Consider the following 27,927-nt stretch of genomic DNA (forward strand, 5'->3'; position numbering starts at 1 on the left):
CGCCAATAACTGCACCGCAAAATTTGGATAAGTGTGGAATCTAAAAGGTAGGAATGTTCCAACCTGTATATTCATTCAGCTTGCCCAAATATGCTGTGGTATGGTCCCCTAAACCTCAGGGTGTTTGCAGCCCCTTTTATGCCAGATGGCAGTGTCTTCAACTCCTCTTGGCCCGAATAGCCTCAGCTCATCATAGGGTAGGGTAGAAGACAGCTGCTCTCTTTCTGCTCCCTCCTACAAACCAATAGCCACACTCAAAATCTTCCTTACAGGTGTGTTTATGCCTGCTCCACTACACCTAAGCTTGCTTTCTCCAGCCTCGTCACATATGCAGACCAAACAAAATTCTCCTCTAGCCATAATAATGCCATTTTTCCTGAGTGCTGTGAGAAAAGTAACCCTGGTACAGTGGTGCCCCGCAAGACGAAATTAATTCGTTCCACAATTTTTGTCGCCTAGCGAATTTTTCGTCTTGCGAAGCACCAAATCCCATAGGAATGCATTGAAAATCAATTAATGCGTTCCTATGGTCAAAAAAAGTCGAAACAAAGCCAAATTTGGTACAACAACAGTTTATCAACTGCTCTTTAAAGTCACACATACTGTAAAGAGCAGTTCAAAAATTGAAGGGAAAATAAATTAACTTTATAAACAAAACATGTCTTTGTTTTTAGACAAAGGAAACAAAGCCGCGAGACGTTTTCGTCTTGCGAAGCAAGCCCATAGGGAAATTTCGTCTTGCGAGGCAAATCGAAAACGGAAAAACCTTTCGTCTAGCGAGTTTTTTGTCTTGCGAGGCATTCGTCTTGCGAGGTACCACTGTACTCTTGCATTAATCAGATTTTCCTTTTTACATGCTTTTGCAGAGGTGGCCATATGAAATGAATGATTCTATCAAGGACTGAGCTTCCAAGATTCTGAACAGATGGCCACTTACTATAAGTGAGCAAAAATCAAATTTATTATTTGACTTGGGAACATACCCCTTCAAAAGAACTATGTGGATTTCTGGAGCACAGCTTCTCAACATCTATTAAAATACCTGCAATATAGATAAGCAAGATTACCTATTGTCCCCACATTTTGGGGGTGGGAGGCGATTTAGCTATTCCTTGAAGGAAATAATAATAATAATAATAAATTTTATTTATATCCCGCCCTCCCCAGCCGAAGCCGGGCTCAGGGCGGCTAACAACAATAAAACAGTACAAAAGTACAACATAAACAACATTCTAAAATCATTCATTATAAAAATTAATTAATTCAAGCCACTGGCAACCATTGGGCCAGAGCTCTGCGAAGATTGCCGAGGGAGGGAGTCAGGCTGTGCCCTGGCCAAAGGCCTGGTGGAACAGCTCTGTCTTGCAGGCCCTGCGGAAAGATGTCAAGTCCCGCAAGGCCCTGGTCTCTTGTGACAGAGCGTTCCACCAGATCGGAGCCACAGCCGAAAAAGCCCTGGCTCTAGTTGAGGCCAGCCTAACCTCTCTGAGGCCTGGGACCTTCAAGATGTTTTTATTTGAAGACCGTAGGTTTCTCTGTGGGGCATACCAGGAGAGGCGGTCCCGTAGGTACGAGGGTCCTAGGCCATATAGGGCTTTAAAGGTTAAAACCAGCACCTTAAACCTGATCCTGTACTCCACCGGGAGCCAGTGCAGCTGGTATAGCACCGGGTGAATGTGATCTCGCAGCGAAGACCTCGTAAGGAGTCTCGCTGCAGCATTCTGCACCCGCTGGAGTTTCTGGGTCAGTCTCAAGGGCAGCCCCACGTAGAGCGAGTTACAATAATCCAGTCTGGAGGTGACCGTCGCGTGGATCACAGTGGCTAGGTCAGGGCGAGAGAGGTAAGGAGCCAACTGCTTAGCTTGGCGGAGATGGAAAAATGCCGCCTTTGTTATAGCTGCAATCTGCGCCTCCATGGAAAGGGAGGTGTCGAAGATTACACCCAAACTCTTAACGGACGGTGCTGGCACTAATTGCGCCCCCGCAAGAGATGGGAGTTGCCCCCCCAATCCCATATCGCCCCGTCCCAGCCACAGGACCTCTGTCTTCGAAGGATTTAGCTTCAACCGGCTCCCACGTAACCATCCAGCCACAGCTTCCAAACATCTGGTCAGTGTGTCTGGGGCCGAGTCAGGATGGCCATCCATCAACAGATAGAGTTGGGTGTCATCGGCATACTGATGACAACCCAGCCCAAAACTCCGAACAAGCTGGGCGAGGGGGCGCATAAAGATGTTGAAAAGCATCGGGGAGAGTATCGCACCCTGAGGTACTCCACACACCAAGGAGTGGCGCGATGACAATTCCCCCCCAAGCGCCACCCTCTGTCCCCGACCAGAGAAACTGCTGTATTGAACTGTTTAAGCAAGCCAGAGGTAACATAACAAGAAGGTTGTTGGTGGTGTATGCATAGGAATAGTTCAGTTGGCAGAGCACAAGACTCAATCTCAGGGCCATGGGTTTGAGCGCCACATTGGGAAAAAGATTCCGGCATTCTAGGGGCTTAGATGGCCCTCATGGTATATATTCCAACTCTAAAATTCAAATATGATTTCGAATATTTCAACACATGACTGAAAAGCAAGAGCTGCAACCATCTTGAAATGAAATCTATACGTAAATAAGGCATTTGAAAGAATACAGCATGCTACCGACTCCTGGGCCAAAAATATGAAAAGGATCAAAATGGTTGTCTTGGTCCACAGTGGATCACCTCTCAGCATGGAGATGCTGGAGAACAAGGCTCTACACAGCAGGTTAATTCCCACAGAAGCCTTAAAACAGAGGTATTCAAGCAGCTCAATTGCCAGGGGCCCAATGCCATGACAGATCCCATTGCTGACAGTCCATTGGCATACATAGCTGTCCTCTTCCCCAAAGGTAGGTTAGGCTGAGAGTGAATGACTGGCCCAAGCCCACCTAGTGAGCTTCATGGCTGAATGGCGACTGGAAGCATGGTCTTCCAGGTCTTATGGTGTCACGGTCCGGTTCATGGGTGATCAAAGTCCTGGCAGGGGACGTCAGGACCGGGGGCAAGATGGCAGCGTCGGAGCAGGAACGGGGTTCCAGAATCCAGGAGTCAGGAAGCCAGGAGTCAGAGGGTCAGGAAACAATGAGTCACGAAGTCAAGGGTCCGAGGATCAAGAAGCAAGGCAGGGAACATGTTGCTGTGGCAAAGAGCCGAAGGGAAAATGCTGACCTTATATCCCTTCCTAGCTCTTGCCACCAGGTGCTGTGAGTTACCAATCGGCCTCACCTGTGAGGCCGCGCCTTGCTTCTTCAGAACAAACTTAGGAAGGCCCCAGTCCTGCAAAGTCCTACTGGTCACAGGGCCTGGCTCCTGCGTGCACACCTGACATATGGTGACATTCCAACCACAACATCACATTGATCTGAGGCTACTTAGAGTGTTGCTGCTGCCACAGCCAAGTAAATCCTCTAGGACCTACTGATAGATGAGGAGGCTTTCTCAAGAGCACAATGCCTAGGGACCACTCAAACCTGGAACTGGTCCCAGTTCTCAGAATAAGAACAGCTCCATGAAGAGCAGCTCTGTAAACCAAACAGACTGAAAGACTGTTTTTCCATTGTTATGTTTCTTCCCCTGCAATGTGCAAATATATGATATGGCATGACTCACTTTGCATGACACGACAGCTAGATTCAACATGCCTGGCCACTGCTGTGGACAAACTAAGACCCAATTTAAATGTTGCACCAGGGATGCGAGAAAAACCCATGTGAGGTTCTATGCAAGTTGGTATCTCACTTAAATCAGGTTATGTCACTCATGCTTGCAGCTTTACTATATTATGGATCGAGGATCTCTATAGGTGTTCAATACATGGTGACTGTGGTCTGGGTCAGTTGAAACATGAAGTAGCAGGTAGGATGCCATTAAGTGTCTTGTTTTCTTTTGGTTTTGTTTTACATTTCCAGTGTCATCTTAATCTCGGTCCCTGCTTCTGCCAACCTAGCAGTTTGAAAGCACGTCAAAGTGCCAGTAGATCAATAGGTACTGCTCCAGCGGGAAGGTAAACGGCGTTTCCGTGCGCAGCTGTGGTTTGCTGGCCACATGACCCGGAAGCTGTACACCGGCTTCCTCGGCCAATAAAGCAAGATGAGACCCGCAACCCCAGAGTCGTCTGCGACTGGACCTAACGGTCAGGGGTCCCTTTACCTTTACCTTTAAGCTTGTGCTCTAGATAGAACATAGTGGAGGTTCTTTTGCTTACAATATGCAAAGGGTTCTCCAAGGATATGAAATCTGAAATCCAAAAGCTCAAAACTATCCCGTTTCAACTCTTGTACTAATTGCAATGGGACAATATTCTTATTTCAAATGACAGGGTAAGAGTCTGTTTGAAAAGTTATCCAACAAACAGCTGAAGTATCTCTCAAGCATGACACATTTTATTTTTCTTATGGGGTAGGATTATCTGGTGACGCAGGAATGTGCCTGCCCTTTCCAAATCACACACCACGGGGAGTCTACTATTCTAGGCTACTCCCAGTTCCAAAATATTTCATCCCTTATTCCTGAACATGAAAAGTAGATCAGCATTTTTCATGAACCAAAAAAGGATTATTATTTTTTTGTTTCGCTTGGAGAAGGAATCAATGAGGCAAAACTAGAAGGAATGAACAGATGGTGCCAAGGTAATGAAAACCTTAAAGGTGAGCATGGCAGAAGGGAAGTTATTTCAAGGCTTTGATAAAAAGAGAGAGAGAGGAAGCATTAGAAAGGGCTCAGTTACTCCTACATAATTTATACCTCCTGGCTCCTAGGCCTGTCTTATCCTTGTAATCCAAAGGAATCTTGTTTTTATCATCATTGCTTCCAGATTCCTAAACAAGAGATAATAAGGCATGGGAAGAATGTTTGCAAATCCAAAGTTGTGGACCAATTAGCTTCATCCATGGAGAGAAGCAATGAAGTCTAATGGGCATGGCTGAGTTGGGATCCCTATGTAGGCTTGAGAAGATGGATGGGATAACAATTGGATTGATACGTGTAAAATAAAATAGGTTACCTAATTCATTCACCACCTGCTCAAGACTGCCTGTCAAGTAGCTCTGGCCTACTGTGGGCTCGCCAGTTCTTTGAACATATGTTGCAGCAATTAAAAAGTACCTCTTTATACTCTGACTGCAGTTGGGTTGGGCCTAACCCACAGGTCAAGGCAAAGTCGTGTGAAATTGACCCTAATGACCAGTCACACAGAGCGAGGGGGGAATATGCCTGAAGCTTTTCCATGAATCCAACTTGGGAGTTTCTTCTCCATGTTTCAAACTAACATTTATTTCCGTCACATGTTTTGGGACAGGAGTGACGCTCAAAAATACTTATCAGCATGCTTAGCATTAAAAAAAAAAATACGGAGAAGCCAGAAACATTGTATTAAGAGGACGGTTTTTGCACAAAATAAGGTTCTGGAAATATCCCTCTGCTGTGCCACTGATTTCTGCACAAACCATATCACATTATATTCTAAGGTTCACAGTATAGCTTAGGCAACACCACTCACATCTGAGCTGAGCTAAGTAACAGGCTTCACACATATAGTGGTACCTTGGTCCTCGAACTTAATCTGTTCCGGGAGTCCATTCAACTCCCGAAACCATTCGAAAACCAAGACACGGCTTCCGATTGGCTGCAGGAGCTTCCTGCACTCAATCGGAAGCAGTGTTGGACATTTGGATTCTGAAAAATGTTCCCAAACTGGAACACTCACTTCTGGGTTTGTGGCATTTGGGAGCCTATTTGTTCGGGAGCCAAGCCTTTCAAGTACCAAGGTACCACTGTACATGTAATGATTTTTATTTTTTAAAAGAACCCATTAACACAGTCTTCTTTTATGGAGCAAAAAGTCATAGTTCGTAGGGTGCCACGTAGAATGGAATTTATATTTCAGTATCAATTGGGGAAAACTGAAAACACTTCAAATGCTAGGGCTGGATTTCTTAATGACGCAGGCAAAGTAAGTTTTCATTCTTCAGTTAACAAACTGAACTGCTTAGATAAACAGAGGAACTTTAAAGAGGGCAGAAGTATTTGAGTTAGGACAGTCAGGGTTTTCAATGGTATCTAAAACCAGAAAGATAATGTGAAACTAATGTTATGAATGAGGCCCAGCTGTTGTCAAGACAATTTGAAGCATTTACCCACTACAAAAGTTATAATGCAGTCCCCATGGAATCCCATCCCTGCCAAAACTCTGACACTAACAGGAAGTGTTTGTGTCTTTATCATCTTTTATCAGTTAAACAACTTCTCTGCTATGCTGCTTCAGTGCAAATGCTATTTAAAAAGTCCGAGATATGGCATTAAAGCATATGAGGCATTTGGCCAGTGTTGGTGCCTATAGATTATGACACGAGTTTTAATTTGATGCTCTATGAGCAGCCAACTGGGGTTAGAAGGGGACTATTCTGCTGTTTTCAATTTCTGCTGGCAATGTGACTATACTCCTGAAATACACCAGAATAGGAGATATAGTTAATGTAGAGCAATCTCAAGTTAAAGAACATCAGGAATAGTGGTGAGCTGGAAAGAGAGGGTTGAGTTTCACAAAAAAATTCTCCCTTCCTCAGCTATTTTTGTGTGAAAGTGTTAATGGGGTTTACTAAAGCAACTGGGCTGCCACTCTTTGTCTTCCTCTGTTGCACTGCATTGGCAGTTTCTTTGGTTTCATCAGTGATGGGCCAATACATTTGGGCAAGTAACTAAGGCATCCCAACTTTGCCCTGTTGAGAAGGCAACCAGGCCGACACATTGCCATGTCCCTGCACCATTCTGATGATGATCATTACATTTATATCCTACGTTTCTCCAAGCAACTCAATGTGGCGTACATAGGCTCACAATAACCATTTAAGTACGTCAGGAGAGAAATTCAATTTAGTTTGCATTTAAAGGTGAATCCAGCTACCTTGCACTTTCTGAAGCAATACATGAACTGAAACACAGGTCTTAGTATAACCACTACATGCGGTGGCGCTCTGGTCTAAACCACTGAGTGGCTTGCCGATCAGAAGGTCGGCGGGTTGAATCCCGGTGACGGGGTGAGCTCCTGCTGCTCTGTCCCAGCTCCTGCCAACCTAGCAGTTCGAAAGCACGCCAGTGCAAGTAGATAAATAGGTACCACTGTGGCGGGAAGGTAACCGACATTTCCATGTGCTCTGTTTTCCGTCACAGTGTTCCGTTGTCCGTTGTGCCAGAAGCGGTTTAGTCCTGCTGGCCACATGACCCGGAAAACTGTCTGTGGACAAACGCCGTCTCCCTCGGCCTGAAACAAGATGAGCTCCGCAACCCCAGTTGCGTAATGAGGGAAACGGCACGAGGCGGCAGCACAGAGGGAAATCACAATAACGGGAAACAGCCATAGAAAAAGAATATTGGGCTTTTTTTGGGGGGGGGAATAAGACTGCAATCCTACATGCACTTACTATTTAAAGAAGTGTGACTTAATTCCAGGTGGGTATGTATAGAGTTGTACTACATGTCTTATTAAACTCAGTAAGGCTCATCTCTGAATAGGTTCCTTTAAGGTTGTCTCAGTTCTGGCCTTGTGGGATGGAAAATGGCGGATGTCAGGATAAGCTGGAAGTTCTAAGGTTTTAGTTTGCCACACAACACAATAGACCCTAGCTGTTACTCCTAGCCATGTGTTTTTGTGTAACTCAATGTACTTCTTGCTCTATAAGCTCCTTCAGTATAATGGAAGTTTGGTTGCTTCCAGATGGGTGCTTATTGTTTGATCGGTGCTCCTCGTGCATGGAAATTCCCCACAGCTTCCATATGCTGGCATCAAACTGGTAGTCTGTATTTTCCCCTCACTTAATCCTGATAGACGCTTTCCACAGAAAATACAACCAGTTGTTTTAAAAGGGAACCTGTTGCCAAAAACCCATTTACAACATCTGTACGGTCCTTCTACAGCACGCATCCCCAAACTCGGCCCTCCAGATGTTTTGGGACTACAACTCCCATCATCCCTAGCTAACAGGACCAGTGGTCAGTGATGATGGGAATTGTAGTCCCAATACATCTGGAGGGCTGAGTTTGGGGATGCCTGCTCTACAGTATTAAGCTCCAAGCACCCTTGGTGCTGGCAACCCATACATCTGGATACTCTTGCTAATTCATTAAAAATGTTGAGGCATAAGGGATCTTGCGTGAGTGCAAGCAGTTGCACTGAATGATCTTTCAGCTTTCTGAGATACTACCACCTGAAAAATGTGGTTGTTGAAAAACGAGCATGAGGAAATTAGTGCAGCACTTTCTGTCTTTGGCACGAACCAAAGTACTGCCACTCATTAGGCATCAGCCAAAATAAAGGCAGGCCAATTAAAGGATGCAGATTACAGGCCTGGGAGCAGAAGGAATTCAGGGAGCCATTCATCGCTTCTGAGCTACAGTGTTGAACTGGGTCCATTAATTTACTGATAGCTGAATCAAACAATGCTCAGCGGTTCCACATTTCTAAGCACTGTTTTGGAAAGCACCGCATCCCTGTAAAAACACAACATCTAAAAGGGTTGCCATCTAAAGCTGCTCCTTAATGCACTGATGGAGCTGACATTTTCCCACAGCAAACAACAATGGTCTAAAAGGGGCGTGCTATTTGGGAGCAGTTATGGACCACTGGTGTTAAGTTTACGGCATGTAATGCCTTAAGAGAAAACATTATGAAAATGATCTACAGGTGGTACATGACTCCGTCTAAGTTAGCAAAGATCTATCATTTGCCCAATAACAAATGTTGGAAGTATAACGAAACGGAGGGAACTTTCTATCACCTTTGGTGGACCTGCCCGAGGATTAAGGCTTTCTGGGAAATGATCTATAATGAAATTAAAAAAGTTATGAAGAGAACCTTTAATAAGAAGCCAGAAGCATTTCTCCTGGGTATGGTGGGCCAAATGGTGCCAAAGAAGGATAGAACTTTTTTTATGTATGCCACAACAGCAGCAAGAATTCTTCTAGCAAAGTATTGGAAGACACAAGATCTACCCACGTTGGAAGAATGGCAGACGAAGGTGATTGACTATATGGGACTGGCAGAGATGACTGGCAGAATTCGGGACCGAGGGAAAGAGGCGGTGGACGAAGATTGGAACAAATTCAAAGTTTATCTTAAAAACTGTTGTAATTTGGAGAATTAGAGGATCAGGGTTATAAGAGATAAAGAACTACAGTTGTTTTAAAACCTTTTATGGAAGTTAAATCTACGAGTTAGAAATAAGTATAATACATAAGGGTTGCTGAAAAATCATGAAACAAGAATGCAGAAAAGGGGTGGTACGGGGAAGTCGTTTTTGTGTTTATCTATGTTTTTGTTTTTGTGATTCTTTTTTTTTTATTTATGGAAAACTAATAAAAATCTATTTAAAAATAAAAAATAAAAGGGGCGTGCTATTTTCAGAAAAATGGCAAGCAACCCTCTTTTTAAAACCATTCCCCAGATGAAAACATGTAACTTAGGCAAGCTGAATAGCTTAAACCACCTTTCAGGGTTTAATCCAAATACATTCAAAACACTACAAAACATTTGCCAATTTTGCTTTAAGGACAACAAATACACCAGCCCTGTGAATGCAAAGATATTTTGAAATCGGGGCCACTGCTGGAAGAATCCCCGTGGCAATGAAGCAGCAACACAACCATGTTATTGCAAGATCTATGGCTCGCCACAAGAGGTCACCTGAAGCACAAAGTGAAAGTCAGAAATAATTGGCTCAAAGGCACTATTCACATTTGACTTCTCAAGTGTGTGATAAATACGGTATATCTAAGAGCTTTGCCATTTCTCTAGTTTATCCATCACAGGGCAGGGGGGCTACTTTTAAAACCGTTAAGTTTTATATTTGCTACTATTTTTAAAAAATCCATCTTAAAGTTCAGCAATATATTATTATTATTATTATTATTATTATTATTATTATTATTATTATTATTATTATTATTATTATTACAGATTCCTTACTGGTGCCGCCTGGGAACTTGACCCGAGGGCAAAATTCAAAAGCAAGTCTCTTTGAGTAATCTCCATGCTCCTGATGGGGATGCCCTTGCTTCCATTTGCACCAGTGAACTTCTGGGTAGATTTGAATATAAGCGACAAACCCCAAACTATAAGGCAGCCTGCGCACTGGAACAAATTAAAACCACCTTTCTTGCTTTTAAAAATATAGGCCTGCCAACATTTCCCTGTGTTGTTGAAGTATCGTATTTTACTAATGCTTTCATGTCATATTGACATTCAACCCAAAGCACATATTGGTCTATATTTAGAGCCAGCTCTTTCTGAGCTTTTATATAAGGACTCAGTACTGTACCACAAAGTTTGGACTCCAACTCTCATCAGGCCCCCAGCCAGCATGACCAGTGGTCAAGGATGCTGGGAGCCGCAGCCCATAAGCACTTGGAAACATTCCCCACTCCTGCCATATAAGAACAGTGTTAGCAGTCGGCCAAGGATGCGACTCAAGAGCTAAGGTACAAAGGGGCAGTCCTGTGCATGTTTAATTGCAAGTAAGGGACGCTGGTGGCGCTGTGGGTTAAACCACAGAGCCTAGGACTTGCCTATCAGAAGGTCAGCGGTTCGAATCCCTGTGACGGGGTGAGCTCCCGTTGCTCGGTTCCTGCTCCGGCCAACCTAGTTCTAATTAATATTTTCTGCAAGGAGGAGGAATATATCAGAAAAAAATAATACCTCCTTTAAGAATGTATGGGTTCAGTGGTGACCCTGCAGTAGTTTTCCTTATTTGAAAGCCTTTATTCAGTCTCTGTTCTAGAAACAGTCCATTTTACAACTCATTTTACAACTCATTTTTTGATATTTTGATATATATTTTTAAAGAGGGGTTTAAGTGGGTCAAGCACAGCCTGTAAGCCCCAACGCACTCCTTAGCATTCCAGAGTTACTATGGAAGTTTTCCACTAAAGAGAGGGGGTTTTAAATGTAAGAGCAGCCATGCCATGTGGAAAAGCAATGGAGGCTCCTAATGCTTGGTTGAGCTGAAATAACAAGCACTGTTGATGAAAAACCCAGCTAAAAAGAAATTAAATAGTTCTTCTCTATTCAGCAGCCATCCACTCAAGAATGCCTTTTCTCCAGCTTCAGGCTTTGCCTAACTCCGTAAAATCTTCTGGAGATGTGCTATATCTCAGGGATGGTGGTTAATTAAATAATAATAGTACTACTATTAATAATAATAATAGGCAGATGAGTGCAAAAAGAATTCACCCTAAAGGGGGGGGGAGCATAGTGCACAGAGGCCAAAAAATACAGCCACCAAGGAATCTTGCTGCAGCTTACACATCTGTTTCTATCATTAGAATTGTAGCTGCTACTCATAGAACAATAATTTTTATGTCCTTATGGGTTTGCCTGCAATTTAGATGGCAAATATAATAAGAAACACTGAAACAATAACATGAGGTCATGAATTAACTGTTCAAGGGCTGACTCAAGATTTGCTAAGACTTTAGAATGTTGCTTTAGCACACTCTCAGTTGCTTGGCACTGATGATACCCGTGAAAATAGTATGCAGATGTATGTTAATGATGTGTACCTAAGCTTACAATTCAGCCACACCCTCTTTATTTTTGATATGGCTCTTCTGCCTAGAATTCCCACAATGGAACTGAGGAGTTTTCCCACACCATTAGTTATAGACTCTGGTCCAGACTTCTATCATTGCAACACTTCTGTACTGCACCTATGACATTTTCTGAAAGCTCTTAATTTTATTTGGGAGGAAATATACTTCTTTCTGGACCATAAAGAAGGCTGATCGCTGAAGAATTGATGCTTTTGAATTATGGTGCTGGAGGAGATTCTTGAGAGTCCCATGGACTGCAAGAAGATCAAACCTATCCATGCTTAAGGAAGTCAGCCCTGAGTGCTCACTGGAAGGACAGATCCTGAAGCTGAGGCTCCAATACTTTGGCCACCTCATGAGAAGAGAAGACTCTCTGGAAAAGACCCTGATGCTGGGGAAGATGGAGGGCACAAGGAGAAGGGGACAACAGAGGACGAGATGGTTGGATAGTGTTCTTGAAGCTACCAGCATGTTTGAATATACTGTGGCAGTGGAAGACAGAAGTGCCTGGCGTGTTCTGGTCCATGGGGTCACGAAGAGTCGGACACCACTAAACAACAACAACACTTCTTTCCCTGATGCATCCTCACCTGTTGTAAACCTTGTGTCAACTGCTCCATGGGAAAGTACCATAGGCTCTCTATTGCTGGAGGAACCTCATTTCAGAAGAGCATGAGATGTCAACTGTCCATGGTTCCTTGGACAATTTTGAATGACAGATCATGTGAGAATGAGCTGGTGTGGATATCCAAAGATTATTAGATCTTCTTGGCCCTTTAGTTTTGTTTCGTTTCACAGCTTGTCACCACATCTTTCTCTTTTTTTATGAGTAGCAACGCCACAGAGCCTTCGTCACCTCTGAAAAGACAGCTGCTTTCCTATGGTTCCATTAACACACAGTATTATCTTTATTTTTAAAAGCCAACAAAGCATCACACTGCCAGATAACACAGAATGCTCATGTCATGACCTAACCTTCCCTCACTCCAGTCAAATACTCACTTTAGCAATATACCACCTTTTAAAAATTTAAAGTAAATAAGAGTTGAAGGAAAACATAAGCAGGAACTCGATCAGTTCTGACATATTCACTGTTAAGCTGTGGGTGAACATATCAGACGACACAGCGATTCTTCAAACAGCTCTTCTTTATTCACAGGCCAGAACAGAACTGAACTGAGGAGCTCAGTCAGCCTGCTTATATAGAGCTCCAGAACTACATAACTGTAGCAACTTTCTAAAACTATCCAATCACTGAACGTCACTTTCGATCCTTCATTTGCATGCAAACTATCCAATCACTGAACGTCACTTTCGATCCTTCATTTGCATAACTATCTACAGTATCCCCCTGCTGGCCCAGGGTGAGAACTTCAGTACATAACATTCACAATTGGTAAGTGGGGTGCCACAGGGATCTATCCTGGGCCCGTTGTTCTCCAACGTCTTTGAAAATGACTTGGATCAAGGAATTGAGAGGGTGCTCATCAAATTTACAGATGACACCAAACTGAGAGGGTTGGCTAATGCCGCAGATGACAGAATCGGAATTCATGATGGCCTTAACTGATTGGGGAACTGGACCAAAAGGAACAAAATGGATTTCAATATGGACAAATGTAAGGTTCTACACTTAGGCAGGAATAACCAGCTGCAGAAACAGAAGATGGGAGGACACCTGGCTTGCCAGGGGTACATGTAAGGAGGATCTAGGGGTCTTGATAGACCACAAGCTTAACGTGAGTCAGTGGAGTGTTGTAGCAGCAAAAAAGGCTAATGCTATTCCAGGAGGACCTTTGTGAAAGTAAGAGCTGTTTGACACTGGAACAGATTCCCTCAGAAAGTGGTGGACTCTTTCACTGGAGGTTTCAGGCAGATGTTGGATCTGTCATGGATGCTTTAGTTGAGATTCCTGCATTGCAGGGGGCTGGACTAGATAAGCCTCAGGATCCCTTCCAACTTCACAATTCTACAATTCTATGGCCGTTGCCATTAGTAATCAGGAAGGGTTGACAAAACAGGAACAGACATCAAAACTTAAAGCTGCTGTAGTGCTTTCCACTCAGTTGCAGCAGCACCTCTTGAAATTCTTCCCATATATATATATATATATATATATATATATATATATATATATCTCAATTCACTGAACAGGTTTCCATGACTTCATATAGATACTTTACTGAAAATAACTAACTTCCACTTATGTCACTAATCCTCACTGAAACTATGAAAATGTAGCATTTCCTTGAGCTGTACAGCAAACAGATAGTAAGGCCTGCATGGTGAAATGTCAGCTTCAATCTGCTATGACAGCAAAGGGTTCTTGATTGCGGGGGGAGGTTGGAAGTGGGAAATGGTCAAAACTCCAGCATGCCTTGTTAAACTCTTTCCTATTGGAATCACCCTTAGCTGATGTGTCACACTGCTGGAATTACTGGGTCATCAAAAACAAAGCTTTCTTTTTGTGCAGGAACGCAATAATGAAGGTGTACCGGCACCATATTCAACATCTTAACTTGTAGCTTGTCAGGAATAAAAGTGCTTGTACTATACTTTTGGGCCAAAAAAGTAATTTTCTATAGCTTTGCATTGAATTAATTATTATTGTAAATCTCCTGTAAAGGTAAAGGTACCCCTGACCATCAGGTCTAGTCGGGGACAACTCTGGGGTTCTGGCGTTCATCTTGCTCTATAGGCCGAGGAAGCTGGTGTATGTCCGCAGACAGCTTCCGGGTCATGTGACCAGCATGACTAAGCTGCTTATGGTGAACTAGAGCAGCGCACGGAAATGCCGTTTACCTTCCCACCAGAGCGGTACCTATTTATCTACTTGCATTTTGACGTGCTTTCGAACTGCTAGGTGGGCAGGAGCTGGGACTGAACAACAGGAGCTCACCCTGTCACTGGGATTCTAAGCATTGACCTTCTGATCGGCAAGCCCAAGGCTCTGTTGTTTAGATCAAAGTGCCACCCGCGTCCCTTTACCTTCTTTTAATTGATTTTTCCTTTACAAATATCAACATTAGCACTCATCACATTTTAAAATGGGCAATTTTTATAATATTTCTCCTAGTAACAACAGATATGGATTAACTGGATCTTGTACTTCATTGTTCCAACAAATGATAACCAAACTCATTTTTTTTCTACAAATATTGTCATTCATTTTGCCTTCTTTTTCTCTAATTGTGCCTGTCAGCTTGACCATATATAGACAATTTCTCATACCTTAGAAATCCAAGTGTCTATAGATGGTGGTTTAGGTTTCCCCCCATGTTTTGACAAATTAGCATTCTAGCTGACATTAATAAATAAGACCACCTTTTCAAAATCTTCCTCAGATGTAGTAGCTCTAAGATAACCAAACAAAATCCCAACTTGATCCCATAACCAAGGATATTTCTTATTTATTGTAAAACAGCTTGCCAAAAGGTCTTAATTATACGACATTCCCATAACACATGATCTGTACAGGACGCTTTACATCTCCAACAATGATCTGTCCAAGTTGGATAAATTCTATTCAGTCTGGCTGGTATTAAATCCCACTGAGTGATTGTTTTACTAAGAAAAATCCTGAAGATTCCTACAGAAGGTAAATCATGGAATATTTTTCCATATCCATTTTTCTACTGGTATTATTCTTAGAATGTCTGCCTTCCATTTTGCCTGGTAATGGTTACTAAGCATTTCTGATTCTTCAATGATTTTACAAATTTGTTCTAAAGTTCCTGGCAACTGATTTACATTTGTAATTAACAGTTCAAAAATTGTGTAATTTATTACTAACCTGTATCTTCTTTTAAGTTATTTAACATATGCTTTACTTGTAAATACTGGAGAAAACCAGCTGTTCTATTTGGTGGCATTTTGACTAATTAATCTTTCATTGAGGTTCTTTGTTTGACCAGCCTACTTTGCTTTCAGTTTCGCAAGTGATTTCAAACTAAACTATTAGGTGAATTATTGTTAACAATAACGATGATCAGGCAGCAATGAAAACAGGTAATATAAAATATAGGAGGAGACTAGGATACATGCTTTTTAACAGAACATGTGGATATAAAATGAAGCTATTGTGCAAAGGAAAAAACCATTCTCCTTTCTCTTTCTCTCACTCACTCACACACTTCAAAGTACTTGGAATACCCACTCTAACAGACATTCTTCAACTGCAGCTGTGCAAACAATGATCTGCTCCATTGGCCATTCAAAAACCCTTACAAAACCCAGTTATCTTCCAAAATCTCTAGGAACACCAACGCTGCTGTGTCAGAGGTCCTCTTGGGAGCCAAATTCAATAAGGTGAATCTTTTATGAAAGACAGTGGTCCCTATCTAAGCCAATGTGCACATATATATATATGTCTGTACAAAATTTATTCATGCGACGCATTATTGCAATTGACTCAGTATTCATCTCATAATTTAAGTCGCTGTGTACAATTATTTATGGTGCGAAGCGTGTAAACAGAGACTCCCTCTCCCTTTCTTACAGTACCGAACCTCAGATCGTCCACTGGAGCTGAAGAGTGATGAGATTCAAGACAGACAAAAGGCAGCGTGCAGCGAAACTACAGAATTCAGTACCACAGGATGTGGTGGTGACTTGCTCATGCAAAGTAAAGCAGGAGAAGGCTATCAATGGTTAGTAGGATCAGAGGCAGCTTGCCTCAGTTACAAGCTGTTGGGAGACAACAATATGAGTGATGGCTATTGCCGATATGCCTTGCTTTGACCTTGTGTGGGGGAGGGGAGGTGTGGCCATCACCTGCCCCTCCATGCTTAAGGGTATTCCATTAAAGGAATCCGGGGGTGTTGATCTAGTCTGAAGCCCTGCTGGGGGGCTAAGGCCTTGACACGACCCCGACGGGAACACCAAGGGGAGCTTGAGTTGGTGCGCATCGACAGGGCCCCCACTATCGGTGGCTTACCCTTACTGGGACGACCTGCACAATGGGCAGGAGTCAGATATAGTCAGGTCCAATCAATGCCTAAGCCAATACCACTCACATTCTGTAACTTTAGCTAATGGGGCCTCCTGCTGCCGCCGCACCACTGGAGCCCGATTTCTGTTCTTATCCTGAAGCAAAGTTCTTAACCTGAAGCACTATTTCTGGGTTAGTGGAGTCTGTAACCTGAAGCGTATGTAACCCGAGGTACCACTGTAAAGTTGTGGCCAAAATTTGCCCAAAAACATAAACCTAATATGTGTGTCCTTGTGTGAGTTATTTCCAACGAGGGGGTGGCTGTGGGGTCTCAACACGCAACAATATGAGTGATGGCTATTGCCGATATGCCCATGGACTGCAAGAAGATCAAACCTATCCATTCTGAAGGAAAGCAGCCCTGAGCGCTCACTGGAAGGACAGATCCTGAAGCTGAGGCTCCAATACTTTGGCCGCCTCATGAGAAGAGAAGACTCCCTGGAAAAGACCCTGATGTTGGGAAAGATGGAGGGCACAAGGAGAAGGGGACGACAGAGGACGAGATGGTTGGGCAGTGTTCTCGAAGCTACCAGCATGAGTTTGACCAAACTGCGGGAGGCAGTGGAAGACAGAAGTGCCTGGCATGCTCTGGTCCATGGGGTCACGAAGAGTCGGACACGACTAAATGACTAAACAACAACAAGTATGTGGGCATGGTTGGCACATAATGCTAAGCCAGTTTAATAAGCCATGGTTAATACTATGTGCAAACCAGGTGAAAATATTAGTAATAGGGGTGCCTCAGAAAATGCCCTCCCAATGACAACTGTTCCAACACCCATGTATAGCATTACAAAGTTTTTGTACTGTGTGATGTGGCCAGTCCACTGCAAATTTCCTCCATGCCCTGTTAGTGGCATGAGACAGAGATGTGTTTAAGTGGCTCCTGGGCTGCCTAGCGAATGTACTGAGTGCATTTTTATTTGTCTTGGAAATTCCATAAAACAAACAAACAAACAAAATAGTCTTTTAACACCTGAATCCTGGACAAATTTACTCAGAGGGCCTTGGATCCAGGAAAGGATGCCTAGTATTTCAATCTGCTTGAAGCACAAGTATACTGCACCAACAATGTTCCCGTAAGCTCTCTTTTCTAAAGCACATTTCAAATTTAAAACTTTTCTGCTAGGCTTTGAATCAGTGGCTGACCAAGGTCCATTTTCATGCCTATGTATGCTATATAAATCAATTTCTATGTAAGCCCCAGAGCAAAGAGGCACGCTATGGAGAAGGAGTTTTATGTTCTCCATTACTTTAGCTATTTCAAAAGCAGCCTTGTTAAAAAGAGAAAAGAGCTCAAACTATGAAATCATTTCCTTCTGTTTAAAATATTTTATTCTGAGGGGGGAAAACACAAAAAGAGCATGAAGGGGGGGGGCATCTCTTCTGTTTTGACTTTGCCCCAAGATTAAACATTTCAGCAATTCTGTGGGATGATGCAGTGTGCCAGCTCCCGACTGCTCCAGCCAGAGGTTCAAGTCATCTTAGTCATAAGTCAAAACAATGAACCCTCTTGTGAAACTCGATTGGATCCCACATCACTCATGCTACCAGGAGCAGATTTCCCCCCATCTGGAGAAGGGAAACCATCCTATTGGAGCAAAGCAAGGCTGTAAAAGAGACGGCAGGCACAATGTTAGGCATTTACTGGGCAGATAAACAAGATTCTCTTGTTTGGCCCTTCTATGAGTACAGAGGGGATGGATGAAAACACTTTTCTGTTCATTGGAAAGATCCGTGCCCCCACCCCTCAACTATACTAAAAAGGGAATTACTTCAGAGAGAAAGAAAGAGAAGTTGCCTGTATACAATGTGGGTTTAAATGGATTCACAGGCTCTTCAAAAACGAAAGCACTTAACCTCTGATCTTAAATTCATTGCACAAAAGCACATCTCCATGACATGAGTGCAGCTTCCTTTTTGAAGAGCCACCATATTCTATACAGGGACGCGGGTGACACTGTGGGTTAAACCACAGAGCCTAGGACTTGTCAGCGGTTTGAATCCCCGCGGCGGGGTGAGCTCCCGTTGCTCGGTCCCTGCTCCTGCCAACCTAGCAGTTTGAAAAGCATGTCAAATTGCAAGTAGATAAGTAGGTACCGCTCCAGTGGGAAGGTAAACGGTGTTTCCGTGCGCTGCTCTGGTTCACCAGAAGCGGCTTAGTCATGCTGGCCACATGACCCAGAAGCTGTATGCCAGCTCCCTCGGCCAATAAAGCGAGATGAGTGCTGCAACCCCAGAGTCGGCCACGACTGGACCTAATGGTCAGGGGTACCTTTACCTTTACCTTATATTCTATATATGCAAGTGAAGATCCTATTTTGATTGTTGTTAGGACGCCTCCTCTTTCAATATCCAAAAACTATTGCGATGGCTGAATGAATTGCAGCATCTCCCGATTACGTTCCTAGCTGTGTGAAGGGAGAACTCACACACTTCTTCATTCTGTCACATGCAGGTCATGACTCTAAGGCATTCTTTGCCATACATTCATGCAACAGACATTAAAATGCCATTTATCCAGTAATCGGATTTGGTGTATACCTAATTCTCCCAATATAAAAAGAGTTAAGGCAGCTCAAACTTTGTTTAAAAGCTAGCTGCAGGGACTTTTCCTTTAAAAGAACACAAATATTTATTTTCCCCCTTTCCTCCTTCGCAGCAAGAGCCTTCATTTTGTCTCAGATAACAGATGCAACAACCAGGTGCTAGGGCAATGGAGAAGCTGAAGTACTTCTCTCTCTCTCCACACAGTATTGTATACAAGGTTTACTGATGCATAAAGCCAAAAGTTTATTTGGAAAAATCCATGCAACATGTGGATAAACATTCAGTAATCTTTTCCACACGCATGTCTGAGAGCATATATTAGACCTATTTAGCTTTTCCAAGACTAGGAAATACAGTCTTGGCAGAGTCAGATTGCTAACATTGCCATTCATGCTGTACAGAAAGAAATGCCTGAGGTAGAATGCAGAATTTTCCACTCATTTGCTCTTTCAATGATGGCAGCTCTTTAAAAATGAGGGATAATTGGCAGCTTGACCTTCTACTCGGGAACTCCATTAAAACATTTCAGTTTGGATGAACCGAAGTGCTTGATAAGTTATGGAAGTCTAAATCTGAAAGTCCAAACAGAAAGTATTATTCTCCCACTTCTCTGAAGCCTACTAAACTGGTGATGAACACCATACAGCCATGCTTCTGACACTAAAAAATAATGTATACTTGGGGTACTATTCAAATTTGTTAATTGTCTGAACAAAAACTACAGCTTTGGGTTGACAGGCAGATATTGGGTAGCCAGTACAATGTGGTGCTTAGAGTCCAGTTTCAGACTAGGACTGAGGAAGCCTAGTTAAAATTCCCACACAGCCATAAAACTCACAGGGCTAGTCATAGTCTCTCAGTCTAACCCATGGGTAGGTAAACTAAGGCCCGGGGGCAGGATTTGGCCCAATCACCTTCTAAATCTGGCCCACGGATGGTCCGGGAATCAGCGTGTTTTTACATGAGTAGAATGTGTCCTTTTATTTAAAATGCATCTCTGGGTTATTTGTGGGGCATAGGAATTAGTTCATTCCCCCCACACAAAAAATATAGTCCAGCCCCCTATAAGGTCTGAGGGGCAGTGGACCGGCCCCCTGCTGAAGAAGTTTGCTGACCCCTGGTCTAATCTATCTCACAGCACTGTGAGGATAAAATGGGGAAACCACATACAGCACCTTGAGTTCATTGGAAGAAAGGTAAAGAATATAAACCTAATAATAAACAGTGCTATACAGTGGTACCTCGAGTTAAGTACTTAATTCGTTCTGGAGGTCTATACTTAATCTGAAGCACCACTTTAGCTAATGGGGCCTCCTGCTGCTGCCGCGCCACCGGAGCACGATTTCTGTTCTTATCCTGAAGCAAAGTTCTGAAGCACTATTTCTGGGTTAGCGGAGTGTGCAACCTGAAGCGTATGTAACCTGAAGCATATGTAACCCAAGGTACCATTGTATTCAGATATGATGTGACAGATCTCAGTAGCTATTTATTCTCAATGTGTTCAGAACTCTGTAGAAGTGTTTACAAGTTTTTAATTATAAAATTGCTTAAGCTTTCGTAGAATTCTAAAAAGATGGTCTCAGGAAACCATCAAACACATTTCTTTCTTCTCCTTATTAAAGAAAACTACTGTATTGGCCTGAATATAAGCCACACTTTTTCCCCAAATTCCAACAGTGAAAAGTTAAAAAGTGGCTTATATTCATGACCTTACGCCACCTGCAAAGCGACATGGCTCCCCCTCCCCGGAGAGCAGCCTGGGACAGTGGGGCAATGGCACACAGTCCGCCCACCGCTCCCAAGCTTCCCCTAAGCCATTGGAAAGAAGGAGGAAGGAAGCAGCCCAGGTATTGTCTTTTCTCTCTCTCCCCCCCCCCCAATTTAAAAGGTGCGACTTATTTGCGGGTACGGCTTATATTTGGGCCAATACGGTAATGTTTTTATTTTATATATTTAAAAGTAATTATCACCTCTGAAAAACCAGGCAACCTCTTCTTGTAAGCCATCAAAACAACATTTGCACTTGGCATCCCCTGGTGTTTGTGTAAAAGGTAAAGGGACCCCTGACCGTTAGGTCCAGTCGTGACCGACTCTGGGGTTGCGGTGCTCATCTCGCTTTATTGGCTGAGGGAGCCGGCGTACAGCTTCCGGGTCATATGGCCAGCAGGACTAAGCCGCTTCTGGCGAACCAGAGCAGTGCACGGAAGTGCCGTTTACCTTCCCGTCGGAGTGGTACCTATTTATCTACTTGCACTTTGACGTGCTTTCGAACTGCCAGGTTGGCAGGAGCAGGGACAGAGCAACGGGCGCTCACTCCGTCGCAGGGATTTGAACAGCCAGCCTTCTGGTCAACAAGTCCTAGGCTCTGTGGTTTAACCCACAGCACCACACGCTGTTTAAACATCCCACTCATGTTTGTGTAGTGCAGTCTTAAACATGCTTATTTAGCTCCCATCTGCGCTATGTAATGACTGCTTAAATTGGTATAATACTGCTTTAAGCACATAGTGCAGATGGGGCCTTAGATAACGACCAGGTGGTGGCGCTCACCTGACCCCAGGTTGTCCGTGTCACTTCTGCTTTCTGGGAAGTAGAGGGGCAAGGCGGTGGTGAGGTGCAAATGCACTAGCAAGAGTGCCAGACTGTTGGTCTGGCTCTGTTGGTGTATTTGCAGTGTTGGCCTTGCCCCTGCACCTCCACCTTCAGGTGAGTGGCAGTGATGCAACAGATGAGGGATCAGGTGAGTGTTGTGGCTGCACTATGCCATCCGCTACTGCTTAGAAGTAAGCAGTACTTCTAAGTGTAGCACAATCCTGAACTTGTTTACTCAGAAGTTAATCCAACTCAAATCAACAGGCCTTACACCTTAATAAGTGGAATTAATTTTTTCCCATTTGTGTTGATATTTATGTTCTGCCTTTCTGTGCCAAAGGCCAAGTCAACTTAGTATCTCTCCTTGAAATTAGTTTTCACTCAAACACCAATTCCTGAAAATCCTCTTCTTTAGTTTTAACTTCCAAGATTTTTAGCATAACACGTTCAAACAGCTGCGCAAGTTTCCTGTATTCCTTACAATATTGCTTGCAGATATGTTAAGGGGAAAAGAGGGATAATCTTCTTTTCTATAGCTAGCAAAGTTATTGTTAACAGTTTCATAAACAGAAGTACATCTCAGTCCCACAGACAATAATTAGTAAAGGATAATGGACCATGATTAAATTCACATCCCTGTGCATGTAAACACTGGAGAGAGACTGTAAAATGAGGGCTGATGCTGCTGAGAGCTATGTGTGTGTTTAAATATTTTGAAAGCCACAGCACGTGCTGGCTCCAGTCCTAACAATTACTATCAAAACAATGTAAGAATCATCACTGTTACTTAGTGAGGCTTAGTCGGGTATGACTAACATTAACATGCAAAGCCTTTGTTATATTTTCAGCAGGGGAAAATGAGCATTTCACTCCTATTAACTGCCTGAATGTACATCCAGCTTTCAGAATGTAGTTATTTTCATACTGAACCAACAGAATAAAAGGATGCTGAATAATAGCCAGCAAACCATCTGGCGTCAAGACATGCTAAACTGCATATGCTAGGCATTAACTATCAAACAAAAAGACCCAAATATAATATCTTCAGATAGTTATTTTGTTGTATACCATACCAGTGCTGAGGGCCTTCTGGCAGTTCCCTCACTGCAAGAAGCCAAGTTACAGGGAACCAGGCAGAGGGCCTTCTCAGTAGTGGCACCCGCCCTGTGGAACGCCCTCCTCCCACCAGATGTCAAAGAGAAAAACAACTTCCAGACTTTTAGAAGACATCTGAAGGCAGCCCTGTTTAGGGAAGCTTTTAATGTTTAACAGACTATTGTTTTTTTAATATTTTGTTGGAAGCTGCCCAGAGTGGCTGGGAAAACCCAGCCAGATGGGTGGGGTAAAAATAATAAACTATTATTATTATTATTATTATTATTATTATTATTATTATTATTATTATTAAACATGGAAGGGCTTTTCTTATGCCTTAAAAGTTAAGTGTCCCTTCCAATGAGCAAGGAGGAAGCAAATGCAGTGAGCCTCCTTTCCACAGTACAGTGGTACCTCAGGTTAAGAACTTAATTCATTCCGGAGGTCCGTTCTTAACCTGAAACTGTTCTTAACCTGAAGCACCACTTTAGCTAATGGGGCCTCCTGCTGCTGCTGCGCCGCCGCCACACAATTTCTGTTCTCATCCTGAAGCAAAGTTCTTTACCCGAGGTACTATTTCTGGGTTAGCAGAGTCTGTAACCTGAAGCGTCTGTAACCCGAGGTACCACTGTACTTTAGTAGCATCAATAGCTGGAGCTCATGTGGAAGGCCTTCCACGATTGCAGCGGCACTTCCACCTGCATGATAAATGCTGGATACAGCTGGGGTGCAGGACGGAGGGAAGTTAACTCTGTAACTTGTACAATTTAGAATGCTGGTGTTAAGTGTTGGTGAAAGTGATCTTATAAAAATAGGAATGCAAACTGAGCAAGTCATTCATCCCAGCAGTATATGACTTGGAAGACTTAGGAATAAACAGTCACAGAACAAGGCACAACTGAAATGTGTATTTTACATCATGAAATACTTTTAACACTCAGCATTTTCTTGAAATGCAACACAACAAGAGTATTGGCGGGGAAGGAGTCCTCCATCTTCCCAGCAAGGATTGAATGGTGTCCCATTTGGGATGGCTGTGAGAAAAGAAAATCTGCCAAACGTACTCACCAAGCACAATGACCACAGTCTTCAGAAGACTCATCATGGTATCCCGATTCCTACGTGGTCCAGAACTGTGCCTAGACATTCTCATAGTCCTCTGGCGCACGTACCCAAAGATATGAGCATACAAGACCACCATCACTACAAAGGTGACCAGGTTGAAAATAGCCCAGAAGACCAAGTAAGAGTCACTATAGAGTGGTGCCATGTTGGAACAGTGGGCGAGGTCACAGATGCAATTCCAGCCCACACTTGGTATGGCGCCCATGACAATAGCCATAGTCCAGATGACAACAATTACCACCACCACGCGCCGATTGCTCATCCGGGTATGTAGCTGCATGCGGAACACTGTGATGTGCCTCTCAATGGCGATAGCCAGCAAGTTGGCAACAGAGGCTGTCAGGCTAGTGTCAATGAGACCCTGGCGAAGGAGCCAGGTGCTTACAGTCAGTCTTCTAGTGTTGGGTCCTGTGTTAAACATTAGGTAAAAATATGCCAGCCCTGCAAAGAAGTCCGCAGCAGCTAAGTTAGCCATTAGGTAATAAATAGGAAAGTGAAAACGCCTGTTGACGTAGATGGCCACCATAACTAAGAGGTTGGCTAGCATGATGAAGACACATACTGTAATCCCGAGGCCCATCACAAGCTTGCTCACAGTGTTCCATTCAGTGGCTAGGTACTTCCCACTTCTGTTGTAAAAGAAGGCAATGGTTTCGTTGTAGTAGCACTGGGGTTCGCTCATCACTGTAGACTGAAAAGAAGGAGACAGAGCAGAATTAGAAGTTAGGCTGTGGAAGTACTGCAGTGCTAGAAAACTAAAGACCACAAGAACAGGCAATCAAAATCAAAGAACAAAACAACAACTATGGTTGTTTTAAAAAAAGAATGTATGGAAAATGACATGTTGGTGGAGCTGAATCTGTCTAATTTAACAGGTGGTATACTATATGTCAGATCTGTAGTCACTGGTATCCATTTCAAATTTACCAGTTTTGTTCTAGATACTATTAATATATTTCCACAAGAAGTATATGCATTGAATAGGGATGCTGGTGAACCTATCTGGGCTCAGGTCTGGAAACAATACTTTGCCTCCAAAAAAAGAAAAAGGAGAAAAAACTCAACACATTCCCAAGCCCCAAGTTATAATCTGAGTCAGAGCAGAATTCCCAGTTTCACTCCTACCCTTCACATCAGTCCATGCAATTCCCAACTCACCTTCTCCATCCACTTTAAAGATAACTTACCAGGCTGCTGAAGGTGAGAGAAGTGGTGGGGCAAGGGGGGAGAAATGTGGGGAGGTTTGTGTCACATAACTATGTGCCAGGACCAAAGACCTGGTGGACCGGACGGACCTTGGGAGAAGCTGCAGGAGATGGAGCTCATATGCCCAAGAGACTTTAATCTTGTCCTGGAGGGATAGATTCCTCTAATTCTCTCCCCCCATGTGCTTCTGCTTCCACTGCCACTGACTTGGCCAGTTATCCTTAAAGAGAAGGGCAGTCCAGGGCATGACAAGACTGGGTTGGCTTGGGACTTGTTTTGGAAATACTGTAGCTCAACTCATTTCTGAGCTAACCTGACATGAGGGAGAGGGAGCTTGCCCATCTTTAATAGTAATGTGTAGTATTGAACAAAAGTTACCTCTATGGGTAAAAAAATATGTAACAGATAAAAGCCTTTCGAGCTTAATTAATTTCCCACCTTGCTGCCTAGTCAGTGGTCAAATAGATTGCGTAAGTATTACAAGTCACTGGAAGAGAAAATCCAGCTACCGTATTTTTTGCTCTATAAGACGCACCAGACAATAAGATGCACCTAGTTTTTGGAGGAGGAAAACAAGAAAAAAAATATTCTGAATTCCAGAAGCCACAACAGCAAGAGGGATCTGGTTTCTGGGATAGCCTCTTGCTGTTCTGATTTATGGGATAGCTGCACGCAGCCTCTCCCGGGCAGGGGGGTGAAGGCTCCCTAAAGAGCTGTGCTCCCTTCTCCCTCATGGGGGAAAAGCCCCCAAGAGCCGCACACATGCTCCACACAGCTCTTTAAAGGGAGCGTTGAGCAGAGCCTCCTGCCTGCATTCACTCACTCCATAAAACACACACACATTTCCCCTTACTTTTTAGGAGGGGCAAAGTGCGTCTTATAGCGCGAAAAATACAGTAATTAGGTTTCACACCAGTGCTGCATTAACTGTCACCGCGCTACAAATGTTAAAACTTTTGTTAATAAACAGTTTTATTGTATTTTTCTATAGGTACAAAACAAGGAAAGCAACAACAAAATCAAAGGAGGGGAAACATAAAAAAGATAAAGAACCAAACATTCCCTTAGGCATGTATGGCACAAAAGGATAGCAATGAATGAATAAAGTAGTTCAGTTACATAGCACCCTCAGAATTAATGTGAGGAAAACAAAAAGTGTCCTGACAATTTAAATATATATCATTCCAGTTTATGTGGGGTAGCTTCTCCCGTACAAAGCTAAGGAACATCTTTTGATGAAATTGTTGCATGCTATCAGTTAGCGAACTCCAAGTTTCCTCGCAGAATTATAGTTCTAAGGCTTCTTTAAGAAAAGGGAACAACTGCTAAACTAGTTTTGTCTGTAATGTAACTGTGCCTTCTAGTGTGGCCATATGTATGCATGCTGTAAGTAATTAGAGAATGCAATGCGTAATAGATTTCTTCTGGCAAGATTACACGTAAGAACATCAGTGGATTTCAGTTTCTAGCTAAAAGACTATGTGGAACTAGCAAGTCTGAAAACTATTCAATGGAAATCTTACAGGAGCTGAAAAGTCAACAGGAGTATGCAATCTATCACTGCCTCTGTAATAGACTAAGTTATTTGAAAGGCTTCAGCTAAGAATATCCCAGCAGACAATATTGCCTACTTTTTTCAAAGTTAATTACATTTGTACCTTGGAAGTCGAACGGAATCCATTCCGGAAGTCCGTTTGACTTCCAAAACATTCAGAAACCAAAGCCGTGGAAGCTTTCAAAAATCATTCGGAAACCAGAACACTCACTTCTGGGCTTTGATCGTCCGGGAGCTGATTTGTTCGAGATCCAAGGTATGACTGTATAAGCAACAATTTTTATTCCGAGACAATGCTGTGAACAGATCCTGATTACAGAATGCAATTCACTGGGTTTGCTACTCCCTGCTGTGTTACCTGTTTATGGGTGGTATTTAAAGGGGGGGGGACCCTATTACTTAGATGCAGAAAACGTAAATTCTCAAGCCTGCTTGCTCTATCCAGCTGCATTTATGCCACAAGGTGCCATAGGAAGGCACTGGACATAGTAAAAGATCCATCGCATCCTGGTCACTGTCTCTTCGAGCTCCTGCCGTCGGGACGGAGATACAGGACGATGAAGACAAGAACAAGCTGTCTTAAGAACAGCTTCTTCCCCAGAGCGATCTCGGCCCTGAATGGGAAGCCTGGACTTTGAAAGTCATCTAATCTTCCTTGCTGTTTTATACTGTATTGTTTTAATTAGTGTTTTTATAGTTGATTTGATTTTGTGTGGAGTGCCCTACCTGGGTGGATGGAGCAGCCAAGTAATTTCGTTGTCCCCGAGAGGGGGCAATGACAATAAAGATATTATTATTATTATTATTATTATTATTATTATTATTATTATTGCATGACAGTAAACCTTAGACCAGGGGTCAGCAACCCGCGGCTCCGGAGCGGATACTAGCGAGGGGAGGAGGCGCATTGTGCGCCCCGACACTCCCCACTGTTTTAAATGTCGCAATGGTTTTGCGGCTCCCAGTTTTATTTCTTCGGTCCAAGTGGCTCTTTTTGTCTTAAAGGTTGCAGACCCCTGCCTTAGACCGTGGGCAGAGGCAACATGAAAATTTCATTTTATGGAATCCATGCTGTTCCCTTCTGCTCACACTGTCCCTTAATGTTTGTTTATCTTTTGCACCAGCTATCTATCTCCATTATCCTCTGGTTCTCTTCATTCATTCCATACGCATAATAAATTTGTGTATATTTATATTTAGACA

General features: G+C 43.2%; 1 protein-coding gene across 1 annotated transcript in view; it reads right to left on the reverse strand.

Annotated features, from left to right (window-relative positions):
- The window catches only part of LPAR1 (lysophosphatidic acid receptor 1), a 59,937-nt gene that overhangs the window by 4,427 nt on the left and 27,583 nt on the right, over positions 1–27,927 (reverse strand). The window contains exon 3 of the mRNA XM_081176807.1: positions 23,907–24,654. Within this exon, the coding sequence (XP_081032933.1) occupies positions 23,907–24,654 (748 nt within the window). The remainder of the gene's footprint in view (positions 1–23,906; positions 24,655–27,927) is intronic.

Source organism: Podarcis bocagei (assembly GCF_964188305.1).
Source record: "Podarcis bocagei genome assembly, chromosome: 17".
NCBI classification, from domain to species: domain Eukaryota; kingdom Metazoa; phylum Chordata; class Lepidosauria; order Squamata; family Lacertidae; genus Podarcis; species Podarcis bocagei.